Source organism: Schistocerca piceifrons, chromosome X, assembly GCF_021461385.2.
Source record: "Schistocerca piceifrons isolate TAMUIC-IGC-003096 chromosome X, iqSchPice1.1, whole genome shotgun sequence".
NCBI classification, from domain to species: Eukaryota; Metazoa; Arthropoda; class Insecta; order Orthoptera; family Acrididae; genus Schistocerca; species Schistocerca piceifrons.
The window spans coordinates 307,111,444-307,131,905 of NC_060149.1; the positions used below are offsets into that span (position 1 = coordinate 307,111,444).

Below are 20,462 nucleotides of genomic sequence, written 5' to 3' on the forward strand. Positions count from 1 at the left end.
AATGAAGCTATTAAATGTAAGTCCCAAAAGACCATCAGAGAACTAGGGTGGCATGAACCCGCTACCGAACCAACAGCAGCAGCCACCTCACCAGACTGCAACAGAAGTGCACCAGCCAGAACTGCAGAGACAGCCACATCAACACCCAAGAGGAAAGATAATGCTGCCACTCGCTCATCTACCAGATGCAGGAAAGTGTCTAGCTGTAGTGAAGATTTTTTATGAACTACTATGCCCCAGTCAGTGACACAAAACTGTAAATGCAGAAGTATCAAATTCTTTGCCTATCCTTGCTGACAACAGAATTTTAATTTTGCATCTAAATGTACAGTCAATCAGAAACGAAATAGATGAAATAAATGTATTCCTAATTTCAAACCCATGCCACATTTTTTGTATAAATGAACACTGCCTCACACCTGATGATACTGCTCTGTATATCCCTGAAGGATTAGAGTTAACAAGTTCATACTGTAGAAACAAAAGTGGACATGGGGGGAGGTGTTGTAATTTTTGTAAACAAAAATTCTAACATTGAATATGTAGCACAGAAAGTTGATCAGTTTTGCAAAGACCAACTTTTGAAATTGTTGTAGTGCTACTTCCAAAACAAAAGTTAGTGCTCATCTCTATTTATCACACCCCATGTTCTGATATAAGACAATTTATTGCTCAAATAGAGATACCAAAAAAGTACCTGTTGGTAAAATACAGGCCCCACAAGATAGTATACATTGGTGACATTAATATTGATATTCTACAAAAAACACCAACTGTCACACATTTTCAAAACCTGCTAAGATCCAACAACTTGTACTGTGTGAATGACCAGCCAACACGATTAGCGGCATGCCTGGATAAAATAATTTCCAATTTAACAAAAGATGAATAAGAGTATGGAGTGATAGATCCAATATTATCTGATCACCATGGCCTATGGCTGATGGTCAGTCATGAAACATACCCTATTCAGTTACCTTAACACATTAAGAAGATCAGACTGTTATATCCAGCCAACGTCACACAGCTAACACAAAAATTATTAGAACTTGAGTGGGATAGAGTATATAACAGTGATAGCAATGAAAATGCTCTAAAATATTTATTAACATACTAATGAGCTTAGTTCAAAGCTGCTGCCCACAAGTAACTAAAAAGGTGAAAACACATGGTCTATCAAACAAGAAAAAGTGATACAACTGGTTTACACCTAACCTGCATGACCAGATAAAAACTCTTATTGCTCTACATAAAATGGCTAAAACTGATAATCTAGAATGGAAACAGAGGTACAAAGAAGCCAGGAAGAGGTACAGGACAGAAATACAGACAGCAAAGCAAAGAGCCAATGATGCTTTCATAGAAAATTCCAGCAACAAATGCAAAGCAGCTCAGAAGGTAATCAACACAATAGCAGGAAAACATATAAACAGACTAGAAATTCCAATATTGCCAGATAAATTGAATGAATTCTTTGTAAACAGCACTAAGTATGAAGCTACTCCTACCTCTGCAGCAAATGATGCAACTTCTGGAAGCTTTTTCCATAACATACCTGACAATAATATATCCTTTAAATGGAAACAGGTTACCTGTCAAATTGTACAGAAAGTGGTAACAAAGCTACAATCATCTTACAGTGAAGATCTGTATGGTATCTTAAACAACACCGTGAAACAAATAATTGATCTAATTGTTGCCCCTTTTACCTTTCTGATCAATAATACCTTTAAAACAGGAAACTTTCCTGAGGTCCTGAAGGCTACAATTGTTTTCCCTATTTATAAAAAAGAGGAAAAAACAAAGCTGAAAGTTATCACCCAATATCTCTCATACCTATAATATCCAAGGTGATAGAATGTTGTATTAAATTAAAACTTTGCAACTATTTTGATGATCATAATTGTATCTCCTCATCACTCTTTGGATTTAGGCCAGGTTTGTCTACAGTAAATGCAGTAGAAACTCTTGTAACAGGCATTCTTAATGGCTTTCAGAACAACTTCTACATGTGTGCCTTACTACTAGATCTGAGCAAAGCATCTGATACTGTGTCACACGAAATACTCATAAATAAGCTGGAGTGCTATGGTATCAAGGATAATGGACTGACACTAATTGGATCATATTTGACTAACAGAACTCAAGTGCTCATGTTAAATAACTGTCAATCAAATGCCCTGCCAGTAGTTAGAGGTGTGCCACAAGGCTCAGTGTTTGGGCCATTCCTTTTCTTAATATACATGAATGACTTGCCTACTTTCTTGCCTGACAAGCCAATAATATATGCTGATGACACTACCCTGATTACTGTGGGCCACAAATTGGAGGAGATGAAACAAACAACAAAAGCTAGACTTGAATAGGCTGCCATATGGCTCTACAGTAACATGCTAATATTAAACAATAGCAAAACTGAGACTATATTTTTCTACGTGCACAAGATTAATGAAAAAGTACGTGAATCTGACTCAGTAAGGCTTCTTGGAATCCACCTGGATCCTAAACTGACCTTGAACTGTCATACCGAACAGTTATGTACCAAATTATGAAGAGTAGTCTTCTTGTTAAAGAAATTAAAAACATTAGTACACAAACAATAACTTTTAACTTCTTTCAGTGTCAGCGCCAGTATACAATAAAACTATGGGGAAACTCTCATGGTGCTCAGACAGTGTTCATGTGGCAGAAGAAAGCCATAAGAGCAATTACAAGCATTACAAACCAAGAATCCTGTAGAAAGCATTTTAAAGGCCTCAGCATCTTAACTGTACCTTTCCTGTACAAAGGCCAGTAGCAAATTCACCAACAAGAACAAAAACTGGATAACAAAAAGTATTTTAGTCTCTAGGGACAAAATAAAATTATTGCACAGGGTGTATAAAACTAGCAATAATGAAAAATTTTAAATGTATTACAGGAAACACAAAAAAATATATATGACAATTTACTGCAGCAGCCAAACAACAAGAAGCAAAAACCTACATAAGTAAGGCTTGCTGGTCTATTAGAAATGCAAGTTGTATACCATCAGACCCACAGGACACAGCAAAATACATACAGTTTATGACAAGCAAAAAGATGATAAAAGAAGATAATAACATTGTCAAACTCTCCAATGGCCCTTTTGCCACAGTAGGCCAAAAACTAAGAGAAAAGACAAACTGTAGACACAATAGCACATGGAATACGTATATTCATCCCATTCAAAAAACTATGGCTCTATTTGCAGTGACAGAAGAAGAAACACTGCAGATAATAAAAACTCTAAAACAGGCAAAATCATGTGGAATTGATGAAATATTATCCATTGTAATTAAATATTGTATGCAGGAATTCAAAAAACCACTTACGCAACTAATCAACAAGTCATTCATGGAAGGAATTTTTCCAAACTGTTTGAAGATGGCATTGATAAAACCAATATATAAAAAGGGAAACAAATAGCAACCATAAAATTATAGACCCATAGCTATTTTACCAGTCATATCAAAAATATGTGAACGAGCTTATGCTCTGTGGATCATTGCATTTGTGATGAAATATGAGCTAATCAGTAAAAAACAATTTGGCTTCCATAAACATAAATGTAATTTAGATACAATCATAGATCTAATTGAGAATGTCATAACCAACTCAGACAGTTGTGGATTTAACAAAAGCTTTTGATTGCATAGACCATAAAACATTAGTAGAAATATTAGGGGTGTACAGGATAAGAGGGATGGCAGGAGACTGGATCCTGTCATACCCGGGAAACAGAAACCAATACACAGAAATTTAAAAAATTACAGGAGAGAAAATACGATCTGAAGCAAGAATACTACAGTTCTCTGTCCCACAGGGCTCCATATTTGGCCCATTTTATATACAAATCACATCCGAAATACTGTAAATTATGGACTTATAATTACTTATGCAGATGATACAACTCTGATATTTAACCCTGTGTGAATGAGGTGAGACACCAGCTATGAAGTGGGTATGAAATACCCAAAACTCTGACTCTGATGACGAATTTTTGATACTATAACAGTGTAGTAAGCATTTTTACTTGGAATATTAATAATGATGTCTGTTAAACAAGATGAGTAAGTAAAATACTGGGTTTAAGATATGAAACTTTTTTTTTTTTTTTTTTTTAAGTACAAGTTTCAGAAGTTTAAAATTTTTTCATACATATTTCGAAGAAAATTACAGTTTCTTTGATTAATTAATATAATGATATTATCTTCTTATTGGAAAACAGAAAAATAAAATAAAAGGTCTTACCACATCGATTAGCTCAGCACCAACATTATACCTACAAATCAGCACATTCTCCGGACATAAAAATTGTGTGCTCCATATATATTTTCTCCTCATACTTTGAACAATAATGTTTTGTTTTCCTGTCTTTTTTTCAATACATTCACCACTACTGACATATCTACCAGTCAATTTTTTGGAACTGGTGATGAAGTTTCTCCCTGTTGATCACCAATCCACTTTCAAATTTCCATTCGGAGATGTATGTTTTCTTGTCTAATGTGAAGACTCATTTGTGAGATTCAAACCTAAATTATGAATGAAATCTTGGCACTTCATGTGTGTCTTGTCACCTTTGTTATTTTCTCTGTAGACTGATGGCATTTATGGCAGCTATATTGAGTATACCATAAAAAATTGTAATAGACCAATGTTTGGTGTTGTGGGCAACATCATTTGTGGCACTCAGTTCATCTGCAACATCAATGCCAGCTTTAGTTGCAATGTAATAAGTAATAACTTCTGGTTTTCTTTATCATCTGTCGATTGGTCTATGTTTCTATCATGGTGTAAAGTTGACATAACCAGCACAACTTTATTTTTTCTAGTTACTTAGGAAACCACCGAGCGAGGTGGCGCAGTGGCTAGCACACTGGACTCGCATTCAGGAGGACGACGGTTCAATCCCGCATCTGGCCATCCTGATTTAGGTTTTATGTGATTTCCCTAAATCGCTCCAGGCAAATGTCGGAATGGTTCCTTTGAAAGGGCACGGCTGGCTTCCTTCCCCATCCTTCCCTAATCTGATGAGACTGATGACCTCGCTGTCTGGTCTCCCCCCCCCCCAAACAATCCAATCAATCCATAGGACACCAATGTAACATCATTCTGGAACCCAAATCAAGAACTATATACTTCTGTTCCTTTTCTGAAAATCTCAGGTACACTTGTCTTGTTTTTATGGACTGTTCCAACAGAAATCAATAAAATGTTCTTTCCACACATGTATCATAAGTGGGTAACTAGTACACCAATTATCGAACATCAAATTCCTATTTGTTTTCATTATTTTCTCCATGGTTTACAATATCATATGCTTTATTACTAAGCTGGTAAGGTACTGGTGGTTGCTTTCTTGTGTATACTTCCAGTTTCACGATATAGAATGTCTTTGCATCTACAAAAGCAGATATTTTTATGCTGTATTCGGCTGGTTTGTTTGGCATGTATACATGGAAAGGACATATCCCCTGGAAAGATAACAGCATCTCATCAATAATAAGGTTCTCAGTCGGCATATAGCGTTGTTGAATATTTTCAACAAATTATTAAAAATAACTCTTATAGCAGCCAGATTGTCAGTCTGTTTCCTTTCATCCTGGGTGTTCTTATCATCAAATCTCAAACAATTTTGGAGAAAGTAAAACCTTTGCAGTGACACTGTAGGCCAAAAGATTGCAACTCCAGTAGCATCTGTACGCCACAAATCATTCAAGTTTTGTCTATTTGAGTGACTTAGGCCCACTATATACAAAAGTCCCATAAATGCATTCAAATCCTCCAAAGTTGCATTGTTCATGTGGTACTGTTCATTATTTTCTGGTTATTTTCCCCTGATATTCCTTATTTGATTATTTGTATCTGTAAGTATAATATTCAACATGCTGTTTGTTATAAAAAGACTCCAACATTAAGTCTCTGTTTTGGCATGTTTTGCCACACCTTTTACACCTGGAGAATTCTCTGAATGAATATGAACAATTTGCCTAGGACAATCCTTCATCCATTTTGTACCATCTTTGGTCCTATAAAAAAATCCCACATACCTCAGGTGACTGACTAGGAGCTGTAACATAGATTTTGGCTATTCTGAACCATCCAAAATATCCTCTTGTTCCAGATCACTTTCTTCACTTGTTTGAGAAACTTTGTGAATCTCTTTTTTGCTCTTGGAGTCACAGGAACTAGCATTTGAACAAGTTTCTAAAACTTCTTCTAGCAGTTCTTGTAGCCAACATTCATTTTCTTCATAAGTCACATTGAGAAATATAAAATCTAAAAATTAATCAAAGAATACTATAAATAACTATATATCTCATAAACTTGCAGACAGCTCAAAACTATAACACCAACTACAAGGTTGAGTGCAGTGTACCCTAGCCAACTTTGCACACTGCACACATGTATCTCCCCCTGATGCTGGCGCAACAATAAACTCAACACTGCATCTTGCCCCCTCCCCCCCCCCCCCCCTTCCTTCTCCCATACCTCCAGCTATTATGGCAGCAAGATTTGTGTGGCAACAATGACATTCAATAATCAGCACATCAAAACACCTCGGGTATAACATACCCAACCTCACTCACAACTGGTTAAGAAAATTCTGGAAATAAATGCCAACTTGGAAGTAAGTAATGTTATCCAAAGCTTTGCTGAAATAAATCTGCATAACAACATTGCTAAAACATTTTTTTTTAATTTCAGACTACAAAACCAACACATTGAATACATCAACATTTGTATAGAAGGATGCCTAGCAGAAAATTCCAAATATGCAAAATTCCTTGGGATAGTATAGAATGACAATTTAAACTGGGACAAGCACATAGAATACACAAGTGGAAAGCTCAGCTCAAACCTATATGTTCTCCACAAACTCAGCTTCCTGAAAAACACAAACACTATGAAAATTACATACTAGTAACTAATTCATTCCACATTAAGCTATGGCACAATTTTGTTGGGAGGCACCTTCAAAAAAACCTAAACAGAGTATTCAAAATGCAGAAAAGAGCAATAAGAATAATATCTAACCTTAAGTGGAGAGAATCGTGTCAGTCAGCATTCGAAGCACTCAAAATACTAACTCTACCAAGCATTTACCTTTATGAACTCTTGTGCTGAACAAAATTCCAATATGTATTCGATACTCAAGATATCAAGCCCCAGCAAAATGATGACACTAGGAAGCAGAACTTCTTCCATGATCCCAGACATAACACCATGAAATTCAAAACAAAGCCATCCTATGCAGGTCCAAAAGCCCTTGAAAAACTTTCTTCATACTTGAGTAAGATAAACAATAAAAATATTTTCAAAAAATCTCTCAAAACATTTTTGATAGAAAACTGTTACTATAGTATAAATGCTTTCATGTGCATAGCAGAATAATCCAAAATTTACATTGTAATAGAACGTACAAAAATAGATGTAGATGAGTTTGACATGTGTACTAAAGTAAGACAAATTGCAATGTAATAGTGTGTACTAAATACAATGCATCAGAAAACCACAAAATAAGTAAAAAGACCTCTCTAATATACACACACAGTATAGATGATGTAAGCAAATTGTAATTAGAATGTATGATATGGTACTAGAATATTGATGTATTGTATCATAATTTGCTAAATGCTAGTTATTAAGCATATTATACTAATTCAATTCTTGTCATAGAAATTTGACTTGACCCATACAGTGTATGCTGTCTATGGATCCAATGAAAACAAATAAATAAATAAATAAACAAATCAACAAGATCCAGCCATATTTATTTTGCAAACCATGTGTTAGTTGACCAGCCAAAAAGATCCATCATGTCAACTAGTATGATGTATACTGAAGTTTTAGCAATATGATGCCACAATGGTATATGAGAATGGACTCAGACACAAGGATACTGTGTTTCAAGGAATCCAGTGATGGAACATAACAGAATGGACAGTATCTCCATCATCACTGTATTAAATGTCATTGCTGCTAAGCAGAAGCTTTAAAGAAAGGTGAACTGACTAAAGAACAATTCCATTAACCAATGGAACACTGTATAAGAAGAACTATTATGCGATGGGGTGTAAAGGGCTCATCATCTGAAACTCGGCTGTGGACTGACTGTCTTGTGACCAAAAACTGGGTCCTTATACAGGGTGTTACAAAAAGGTACTGCCAAACTTTCAGGAAACATTCCTCACACACAAATGAAGAAAAGATGTTATGTGGACATGTGTCCGGAAATGCTTAATTTCCATGTTAGAGCTCATTTTACTTTCGTCCACCTACACTCAATGGAGCACGTTATCGTGATTTCATGCAGGATACTCTACCTGTGCTGCTAGAACATGTGCCTTTACAAGTATGACACAACATGTGGTTCATGCACGATGGAGCTCCTTCACATTTCAGTCGAAGTGTTTGTACGCTTCTCAACAACAGATTCAGTGACTGATGGATTGGTAGAGGCGGACCAATTCCATGGCCTCCACACTCTCCTGACCTCAACCCTCTTGACTTTCATTTATGGGGGCATTTGAAAGCTCTTGTCTACGCAATCCCGGTACCAAATGTAGAGACTCTTCGTGCTTGTATTGTGGACAGCTGTGATACAATATGCCATTCTCCAGGGCTGCATCAGCGCATCAGGGATTCCATGCAACAGAGGATGGATGCACGTATCCTCACTAACGGAAGACATTTTGAACATTTCCTGTAACAAAGTGTTTGAAGTCACACTGGTACGTTCTGTTGCTGTGTGTTTCCATTCCATGATTAATGTGATTTGAAGAGAAGCAATAAAATGTGCTCTAACATGGAAAGTAAGCGTTTCCGGACACATGTCCACATAATATATTTTCTTTCTTTGTGTGTGAGGAACGTTTCCTGAAAGTTTGGCTGTACCTTTTTGTAACATCCTGTATATCCTCACAACAATAGGTACTGAAACTACACATTGTTTGAAGTTAAATTTACAGAAATTACAATTAAAACTTAACTCATTAAATTAACTGAATATGTCAAAAAATTGGTTCTTTTTAACAGTTTTTCTATTACAAGATTTAAGCTGAATTATTTGTTTAAATCATGAAATTAACAAATATAAGTATGCAAACAATACTTTGGACAAAACTGTTAATTACTTTGGAGTTAATTAAGGGCTGGCTTTGCTAACATGTTTTCAAATAGAGCCAAATAAACCATTTAAGAATACTATTAGTTGTTTTTCCAAATGTTTACACTTAATACAGAATTCATATTTGTTTATAGGTCTATAACAGAATTTAAGTTATGAAACAATTACTGATTTCACCCTATAATGAAAGATACTAACTAGTAATAGTCAAAATAAATTAGAAAATCCATTACATACATAAAACTAAGCACAAAATTAGATCTGGTGTTATATTCTTTAAAACTGAGGGCCAACCTTTCTCTTTTATGAAAATGCAGATTATATTCACATATGTTAATGGTAATTAGTTAAAAGTGAAATAATGCATTTAAAGGAGGCACATGGCAAAACTAGAGAGAAAGTAAAATTATCCCAGCTTGCTTCATCACAAGGGCAAAGGGAAAGCAGCCAACAGCACTTGGCATACCCACTTGCTTATCTGTTCAAGTACTGGCCATGCCCAACATTACTTAACTTCAATGATGTGATGAGAACAGGTGTGTTCAATGAGGCAAGCCAGGCTATCAGAGGTAATTTCAATTTGCAATATCACCCAGAGGATGACAATTGCTTATCACCCACAAGTGGATGGTCCCATAGAATGCTTTAATAGGATATTGGCAGATATTATCTCAATGTATATTCATGTTAATGAATGACTGGAATACAATATGGCCCATTGTGACCTTCCCAGATAAGACAGTGGAACAAGACATTACAGTCTTCACACCATTCTTTCTGCTCCATGGTGATAAGGCTGAAATGACAATGGATACACTGTTCCTATTACATCTGGATGGCACTTGGGATGAAAACATGAAACAATTCATCACCAAGACCAAAGAATCAAGATGCAAGAGGATTGCATATAGACCCTGGATGCATATGAGAGAGACTGAGAGTACTATAATGCCAAGCCCCAATCAGTGAAATTCAGCCTGTAAGATTTTGTATAGATTTTTATGCCTGAGTTGAAAGTGATACTACTGGAGAAGTTACTGAAGCACCACTTTGGCTGTATTGTATCCTTCACTGCTTGTCAGATGTAGCATATGGTAGAGGATTATGATACATCATCAAGAAGACAAAAGTGCAGAGGCATTGTCCATGTCCTCCCTGTGGCATCCTACTACAGCTCTGAGAGGCAGATCAATGATGGCGATGTCTCATTCAAGGGAAATGAATGCCAGCTCAGCAACTGCAGAGATTCAATGGGAGGGGCTACCTTTGATGCTTGTCATAGTGATCAGGATGTGACAACATGACCAGAAAGTGGTGACCTGCCAGCACTGCCATACAGAGGTCCATTGACAAGATTTATACCCAGAGTGCTGTAGTCATCTCCAGTGAGAACTTCTGAAACAGTGGGTCACTGTTTCTCCAGGAGAGGGATCAATGCTGTGAGTTGTGCTTGCATGCAGTGTGGCGTAGCAGTTAGTATCACTGGTTGATGTGCTCTTACTACCAATAATCTATGCAGTATCTCAGTAAATATGAAGAAGTTACTCATCATAAAGGAAAGGGATATTCACATAATGATCAATGAGAAATGCCAAACAAACTACAGACAAAAATTCAAACTGCTAAATAATTTAACAGTAAAACAAAATTTTAAGAAAAATGAGGAGTTTCATCAATACCAAACAAGATACTGATAGGAAGTGAGAGTAATCCAGGACAGGACAAATTGTTATGAGAAAAGTGTAACATTCTCTGGGGTACATATTCAATTGCCTTCCAAACAATATCAGCCAAATGAACATTAACATCTTTAATCACATAACCAGAGAAATATTGCAGAAAAATCCACTTTAGTCCTTAAATTAATTTTATGATTGCTGGAAGGAGAATTCAAAAGTATGATGCTTGAAAAAGTAAGGATTAACTGTCATTTAATTTTGACAAATAATACACATGTACATGAATTTTAGCATAAAGGAATCATTATGCTGTAATCTGCCCTAAATGCAATAAATTGTAGAATCCATTGTGTAATTTTCAATGTAAAATCCTTGATGCTGAGGCCTATATGTATTCATACAACAAGTATCAATTCAAATACAGCAAATGACTGAAAAATAAATAAATAGTCTGTGGGTGAGAATGATCATATCCAGAGTTGCAGTATATTATACTAAAATAAGCACACTCATTTTTACCTGTTTCTATAGAGCACTCACAAATATTTCTGCTTATTCAGCAATGCCGCAGAGATTTGTGGTGAATGTAACAACTAAAAACTTTTTATGTTTTGTGTTCAAATAAATTCTGTTCACCTCAAACTGTCTCTTGAACTCCATAGATCCTTCTCAGAACATTGAATATAGATGGTGAGCCATAAGCAAACAGAATTTTAATAAATGATGTCCACATTGTTTAGAAAGAATAAGAAAAAACATCTGCATTGAGTTAAAATCAAACTACTGGGTACCAAGAACTTCAACATGGGCATTGGCATGTGTTACTATCTAACCAATTAACTGAGATTCTAAAATGGCCTCCAATAGTCAAAATAAGCCATGATCACTTATTTCTTTCCACAGCTGTGATTAACCAGGTCAAGCTAGATGGACTCCTGGCACATATCAGAAATATCTCTCCTGATTATTGAGTACATGAAGAAATGTCAGATGAAGCAGTACCACTGATGTGCTTCACAGTTTACATGAGATATATTCTGCATCACTACATTTACTTGAATATTACATATGCACATGTAACTAAATAACTACCCCATAAGAAGCTTCCTGGCAGATTAAAATTATGTACCAGATTGAGTCTTGAACTCAGGACCCTTGCCTTTTGCAAGCAAGTGCTCTACCGACTGAGCTACCCAAGCATGACTCGTGACCCATCATCAGCGCCTTACTTCTGCCAGTACCTCATCTCTAACTTCCAAACTTGGCAGACATTCGCCTGTGAAACTTACAAGACTAGTAATCCTGGAAAAAAGGATACTCCGGAGACATGGCTTAGCCGCAGCCAGGGAGATGTTTCGAGAATGAAATTTTCACTCTGGTAGGAAGTTTCATATCAGCACACACTCCACTGGAGAATGAAAATTTCACTATGGAAACATCCACCAGGCTGTGGCTAAGCCATGTCTCTGCAATATCCTTTTTTCCAGGAGTGATAGTCTTGCAGATTTCACAGGAGAACTTCAGTGAAGTTTGTAAGGTAGGAGACAAGGTACTGGCAAAAAAAAAGCTTTGAGGATGGGTTGTGAGTCCTCCTTGGGTAGCTCAGTCAGTAGCGCACTTGCCTGTGAAATGCAAAGTTCCTGAGATTGAGTCTCAGTCTGGCACCCAGTTTTAATCTGCCAGGAAGTTTCATATCTGCGTACACCCGCTGCACAGTGAAAATTTCAGTTGTGAAACTGTTCCATATATTTGAGGAACATCTTCTAAAAACTCATGTTTCAACACTTATTATTAAATGTGTGTCAACTCAGTCATGAATTTCAGTCAACTCTAGTAAGTATTTCTTCTTTATCATGTATATCTGAACACTGTGTCTCACTCTTTCCAGAATAAAAAAGATGTTACTGTCTCTTAATGTACTTGTAAGAAGACAAAAATCAAACAATATATTGTGAAGTTAGTCTACAATACATGCAATACTGTCTGAAAGAGTAAAATAGCATCTTACATCTCTCATCAGGTTGATAAATGAATGACCATGTCCCCATACGTTATCACAACCAGAAGGTGAATCCTCGATATGGAGGTCTCTCATATCTCTTACTGTTGCATCAAACAGATGCACAGCATCATACATGAGAGCAGACTCAACCTGAAAAACAGAAATCACAACAACAGTAATAAATTTGTGTTTCCTGGTTAACTCGTCCTTAAAGATATGTACAAAAAGTGAACTTCAAGTCTGTTTAATATTATCAGATATAATCCTTCCCATTAATTACATATGTTGTAAAATATTTTATGAGTATTATAGAAATTGTTTGAGAATGCTCAAAAGCCATTGGTGGTCCAGGATGTGTCAGTAAATATACGGTTTTACCACATTTCTTTTCTTCTTCTTTTTAAATTTTATTTTGCAAGACATCACAAGATAAATATATTTTCTCAGTTCACATGGGAAAGATTAATAAATGTGCCATGGTTTTTACCAATTACTCATCATGGTATTTTCTTGCCTCAATGGATGGAAATGTCAAACAGTGCAAACCCGTATATCTCATATTTTAAAGGCAAACACTTCAATTCTGTGGCCTTCCTCACTAAGGCATAAATGATTGCAGTTGTCACCTTTCTTGTGTGCATACATAATGTTAATGGTTGGCAGTCCATTGCTGATTGCTGAATGGAACGCAGCTAATACACAGTTTGACTACATTGCAACACATGACCCCCCCCCCCCCCCCCCCCCCCCCGCCATCTCCCCTCACACTACTAATGCATGGCTATGCAAAGTCTCTGGGCACCTGCCAAGTTATGTGGCATGCACTCTAGGAGAGATGGAGATAGTGATTTCTCAATGTAACAGCTTCTGGTTTGTTTGGGTGTACCAGACTACTTCTACACTGTCAAAATTTTGACCTCTCAGTTGAGAGCTTCTTCAGCATCTAGTGGTGTTCGCAGTTAGTTGAACAGAGGTCATCAACTAAGCAGTATGTTTTTGTGTACTGTTTAACAGGTTCCAGATATCTGACACCCTGAAAGATGCACCAGAGGAGTTACTGGGAGATTTGTCAGAAAGCATGTGACTTTGTTTTTAGTTTAAAGTAAATGAAGATGCAATTATAGCCATGTTTGGAGGTGATGATTCAGGATATGGAAAAAGGTTAAGAAGATCATTTTTAGAGGGAAATTGATTGTGTGAATAGTTACTGAGAGAGTTAAATAATGTAATTATTGAAATGAGTAATGACTTGAGTAAACTAGGCTATTTGATAGTGGAAACTAACAATATAACTGAAGACTCAAAAAATAAATTATAAAGTCTGAGTTTAGCAGTCAAATAGCCAAAACTAATAATAAAACTGTTAACTCAAAGAATCAATTATACTATAAGTTAGGCAGCCAAACAGTGTGAAGATTGATGAGCAGGAAAATGAAACAAATGACACGCATTTGTAACTAACGAACCAATAAAAAACTGACCAGCTAAAAACAGTGCTCTGGTTGTGAATGGTCAGGGATGATATCAATGAAATGAAACTCACTGTTTAAAAGACAGAAAACAGCTAAATTTTCAGGTGAATGTAGCGGAATCTACATTTAAAATATAGAATTGAAAATGAAAAAAATGCCATAGTTTTGAAATCATTAGTAATGTTATGAAACTATAAAATCAAAATTTGAGAACAGAAACTTTTCAAATTAAGTAAAATTTAGAAGATAAGGACGAAATAGAAAACTGTGATACTAATTTCTGCAATGAATTCCACAGCAGTAAAGGTAGAAAAAGCAGTTTTATGTAATGCAGATATATGTAAAAACAATGTATCAGATACAAATAAAAAATCTTGTTGAATTACAGGTATTGTGACAAAAAATTTCATTAAGAACTGTAATGACTTGTGAGAAAATGGATTTATTAAGAGCTTTCCCATACAGGGTAAGGTGCACCCAGTAGATTTTATACAACACTGTTGTGACACTTGTGTGCCCGAAATGGCTGATATGTTTACAATTTGAATTGCAGTACTTAAATTTTTGTTCAAACTGAAAGCTGGAAAAGAAACTGCTTAGTAGATGTGTCCTCGGAGTCTTTCGCGCCGGCACACATGAATAAAACAGCCGCGTCAATTCGAATAAAATCCTCGAGTTTTCGATGGCCATCTCTGCCATCATCGTCAGGAGTTCACTGACTGCCGGGGCTGTTACGGTCTCTCGCTTATTTAGGGATGATGACATCATCAGCAGCCAATCAGATCGATCCAATGTGGTGCGCGCGCGTACGGCGACCCGGGCACCTAGCGGAGCTATTGCCCGTGGCAGTACCAGTGACATCAGGTGGTGCCAGGGGCAGGCGCAACGTTTGAAGCTGCCGCTCCCACGTCGCACATCTGTCTCTGCTTTCTTTCGATGTCCAACTCCCGTCCCCATGCCCTGCTGAGTGTGTATCCCTGGTCTCTGTTGAAATTGTTGTTGTTTAAGTGAATCTCAGTCGCTTCCTTTATAACAGAGTCCCAATATGTAGATGCATGAGCCAACACTTTTGTATTTTTGAACTGTATTTTATGTCCGTTTTCTAGGCAATGCTCCGCTATGGCCAACTTGTCAAGCTCCCTTTGCTTTATATGGCGCTTGTGCTCAGTACAATGCTCCGCAACCATGAGAATTGTCTGACTTGTTCTTGATTCTAGTCAATTAAATAATGTTGTGGAGCAAGGGGGAGGGGTGGGGGAGACAGAGGGAGAGAGAGGGAGAGAGAGAGAGAGAGAGAGAGAGAGAGAGAGGGAGAGAGACAGAGAGAGAGAGAGAGAGAGAGAGACTGATTATATAGAAAATATTGATGAGCTAATTCATAAATCTGAGCATAATAAGTTAATGACTATACTTAATCTCACTTCTGGGTTTCATCAAATTCCACTTGAGTGTAGTTCTAGAAATTATAATTATTTGTTGTATAGGGGTAGATGTTACGAATATTGTGTTGTACCTTTAGACTTAATGTTTCTGTTGCACATTTTATACACGCATTGTGCTCCGTTTTCAGCTAAAAACTTCTTGCAAAATTAAACATTTATGTTGAATTGTCGGAAAAACTTTTGAAGGTCATTTTGAACTATTACGAAAAGTGTGGAAAAAATTAATGGAGGGAGTATGTCTAAAGGTAGAAAAATGTAAATTAGCTGTGAAGCAACTTAAATTTCTGGGAGACAGAATTTTAGAAGATGGAATTTTGTCAGGCAAAGTTAAAACTGAGACCACTGCAAAATTTCCAATTCCAAAATAAAAAAAAAAAGTTAAATCTTCTTTAAACTTTGTGGTTTCTGTGATAAATTAGTTAGTACTCGGGATTTGAATGTTTCATGTCTAAAAAATCTGCTAAAGAAAAATACTGTCTTGGTTTGGCGTGACAGTTGCAACAGGCTTTTTTGAGAAAATTAAGAAACAGTTTTGTGAGAGTGAATTTTTATACAGACTGGACGTGTCAGCCCCTTTTGCCTTATGGTGAATAGCAATGACAAAAGGTTGGTAGCATATTTATTTCAAGAAAAATAGTGGATAAGTAAACTGAATGCAGATCAATAGCTTTTGCCAGTGGGACCCTAAGAAAACATGAAAAATGTATGCTGTTATAGAAAAGAAAATACTAGTTAGCCCTCAAGACATTGGGGACTGAGCAGCTAGCACATCATTCAGCTGGCTGACACTGTGCTTTTAAGCAGTTTTTCAATACAAAGAAACATGGCCTAACATAAGGGACAATTCCTTCTTTTTACATTGAAATGAATATGTGTTGTTTCCACAACAACAACAATTTTTTCCATCTTTCATTTCCTAAATGGAGATAGGATTAGAAGAGGTTGGTACTAAAAATAAAGCTAACTGAAAATGTGGTTTTTTTTTTTTTTTTTACTGAAAATTACTTTGTTAAATTTGTCTAGTATAAAACATTTTGAATCCATCACATTCTTCACAATGTTATCTGGTATCAATTCTTGCCCCTTTCCAGGATCTTATCTTGCTTCATTCTGCACAAACATTACATCTCCTGTGATGCCTTTTTGACATTTCTGTAGCCATAATGAATTTAGGAAAATGTCTTCCACTGAGTCCATTAACAGGTAAACTCTTTTGAGTCAAAGCTGATACAGACAGGTCTCCTTTGTTCACCAGTGACTCAGCCAATTCAATAATGAATTCAACAATATGTTTGCTAGTTAGCCTCAACTTTTTTACATAAAATATGCAAATTTATAAACATCATCATAAAAATGTGGAAATACACTTTCTTCCACAACTTTAATTCCTCTCAAATGGGGTGTAGCCTGATAGCTGGATGCTGTGGTCCATAAGAGCCTTTATTTATTATAATCGAAAACACAGTCAGGTCTCATCTCTTATCACTCATAATTTTGTTCTGCCAGTTATACTTGATGCAGTCATTTGACTCCTAGGCAATATGTAGATTTACAGAAAAAATGATGCAAAACAAATACACTCCTGGAAATGGAAAAAAGAACACATTGACACCGGTGTGTCAGACCCACCATACTTGCTCCGGACACTGCGAGAGGGCTGTACAAGCAATGATCACACGCACGGCACAGCGGACACACCAGGAACCGCGGTGTTGGCCGTCGAATGGCGCTAGCTGCGCAGCATTTGTGCACCGCCGCCGTCAGTGTCAGCCAGTTTGCCGTGGCATACGGAGCTCCATCGCAGTCTTTAACACTGGTAGCATGCCGCGACAGCGTGGACGTGAACCGTATGTGCAGTTGACGGACTTTGAGCGAGGGCGTATAGTGGGCATGCGGGAGGCCGGGTGGACGTACCGCCGAATTGCTCAACACGTGGGGCGTGAGGTCTCCACAGTACATCGATGTTGTCGCCAGTGGTCGGCGGAAGGTGCACGTGCCCGTCGACCTGGGACCGGACCGCAGCAACGCACGGATGCACGCCAAGACCGTAGGATCCTACGCAGTGCCGTAGGGGACCGCACCGCCACTTCCCAGCAAATTAGGGACACTGTTGCTCCTGGGGTATCGGCGAGGACCATTCGCAACCGTCTCCATGAAGCTGGGCTACGGTCCCGCACACCGTTAGGCCGTCTTCCGCTCACGCCCCAACATCGTGCAGCCCGCCTCCAGTGGTGTCGCGACAGGCGTGAATGGAGGGACGAATGGAGACGTGTCGTCTTCAGCGATGAGAGTCGCTTCTGCTTTGGTGCCAATGATGGTCGTATGCGTGTTTGGCGCCGTGCAGGTGAGTGCCACAATCAGGACTGCATACAACCGAGGCACACAGGGCCAACACCCGGCATCATGGTGTGGAGAGCGATCTCCTACACTGGCCGTACACCACTGGTGATCGTCGAGGGGACACTGAATAGTGCACGGTACATCCAAACCGTCATCGAACCCATCGTTCTACCATTCCTAGACCGGCAAGGAAACTTGCTGTTCCAACAGGACAATGCACGTCCGCATGTATCCCGTGCCACCCAACGTGCTCTAGAAGGTGTAAGTCAACTACCCTGGCCTGCAAGATCTCCGGATCTGTCCCCCATTGAGCATGTTTGGGACTGGATGAAGCGTCGTCTCACGCGGTCTGCACGTCCAGCACGAACGCTGGTCCAACTGAGACGCCAGGTGGAAATGGCATGGCAAGCCGTTCCACAGGACTACATCCAGCATCTCTACGATCGTCTCCATGGGAGAATAGCAGCCTGCATTGCTGCGAAAGGTGGATATACACTGTACTAGTGCCGACATTGTGCATGCTCTGTTGCCTGTGTCTATGTGCCTGTGGTTCTGTCAGTGTGATCATGTGATGTATCTGACCCCAGGAATGTGTCAATAAAGTTTCCCCTTCCTGGGACAATGAATTCACGGTGTTCTTATTTCAATTTCCAGGAGTGTAGCTTTTCATCACTGCTTTCAAAATTAGAAATTTGTTTATCAAGCACTGATCAACTGGTTTTCAGCAAAAATCTCCCCATAATGCAAGGTCATCTTGAAAATATATACAAAGTGTGTAGGAAGTTTCAATTGAGGCTATTTGCACAATGTGTGAGCTTGGCATAGTGTATGGCAATAAAGTGAATGTGAACATCACAAAGCAAGTATGCTAACACACAATGTTGTGAAACTTCCTGGCAAATTAAAACTGTGTGCCCGACCGAGACTCAAACTCGGGACCTTTGCCTTTCGCGGGCAAGTGCTCTACCATCTGAGCTACTGAAGCATGACTCATGCCCAGTACTCACAGCTTTACTTCTGCCAGTACCTCGTCTCCCACCTTCCAAACTTTACAGAAGCTCTCCTGCGAACCTTGCAGAACTAGCACTCCTGAAAGAAAGGATATTGCGGAGACATGGCTTAGCCACAGCCTAGGGGATGTTTCCAGAATGAGATTTTCACTCTGCAGCGGAGTGTGCGCTGATATGAAACTTCCTGGCAGATTAAAACTGTGTGCCTGACTGAGACTCAAACTCGGGACCTTTGCCTTTCACAGGCAAGTGCTCTGCCATCTGAGCTACCGAAGCACGACTCACGCCCGGTACTCACAGCTTTACTTCTGCCAGTACCTCGTCTCCTACCTTCCAAACTTTACAGAAGCTCTCCTGCGAACCTTGCAGAACTTCCTCTCTTTCAGGAGTGCTAGTTCTGCAAGGTTCGCAGGAGAGCTTCTGTAAAGTTTGGAAGGTAGGAGACGAGGTACTGGCAGAAGTAAAGCTGTGAGTATCGGGCGTGAGTCGTGCTTCGGTAGCTCTGATGGTAGAGCACTTGCCCGTGAAAGGCAAAGGTCCCGGGTTCGAGTCTCGGTCAGGCACACAGTTTTAATCTGCCAGGAAGTTTCATATCAGCGCACACTCCGCTGCAGAGTGAAAATCTCATTCTGGACACAATGTTGTCTTACATACCAATAAGAGTGGCAAGTTCTCTCACCTGTTGTTTTTTCTTGTTAGTACAAGCATTATAGAGTACCTTTATACAGATAAAAATGAAAGACAAACAATGTAATAGGTACAAAGCAAAGAAATGGCCCATATAGGTCCTAATTCATTTGTCTTTTCGGGGTGTAATCAGTGTGACATAAGAGTTATGTTGTTCATCTCCAAAGTGTTCAACAAGTTTAAGGATTATTTACTGAGTCACAAATTCATATTTTACTCAGATCAGAAAGCTTTGAGTTACCTGCAAGAGTTTAAATTGTATCACAGTAGAATAACTATGTGAACATTATTTCTTCCAACTGCTTATATCATGGGAAAATGGGAAAGAAAATGTAATTTATGATGCTCTGTCCCAGCTGATTTGGGAAGGGGGCGGGGGTGACTTTGGAATGAAAAGTGAAGAATGTGAAAAAGAATTTAAAATAATGGACTTAAAAGCATCAAGAAGGAGACAGAACTAGAAAGTATTTACAATGAGATAAGGAGAAGCCAAAATCAGGACCAAAATTGGAAACTAGTAACGAGTCATTTACGAGAAAATTGGAGAAGATGACATTGGTCATTACTGAAAAGTCTATAAGGGAATACTTTTCAGGAGAACTAGTGCTGATAGTGATAACTAGAAATTATATTTTGGTCAGAACAATTTATAAATGTTTATGAACATTAAAGTTAT

General features: G+C 38.1%; 1 protein-coding gene across 1 annotated transcript in view; it reads right to left on the minus strand.

Annotated features, from left to right (window-relative positions):
- Positions 1–20,462, minus strand: part of LOC124721723 (glutamate receptor ionotropic, kainate 2-like) — a 541,952-nt gene that overhangs the window by 193,698 nt on the left and 327,792 nt on the right. The window contains exon 8 of the mRNA XM_047246817.1: positions 12,842–12,985. Coding sequence (XP_047102773.1) covers positions 12,842–12,985 — 144 coding nt within the window. The remainder of the gene's footprint in view (positions 1–12,841; positions 12,986–20,462) is intronic.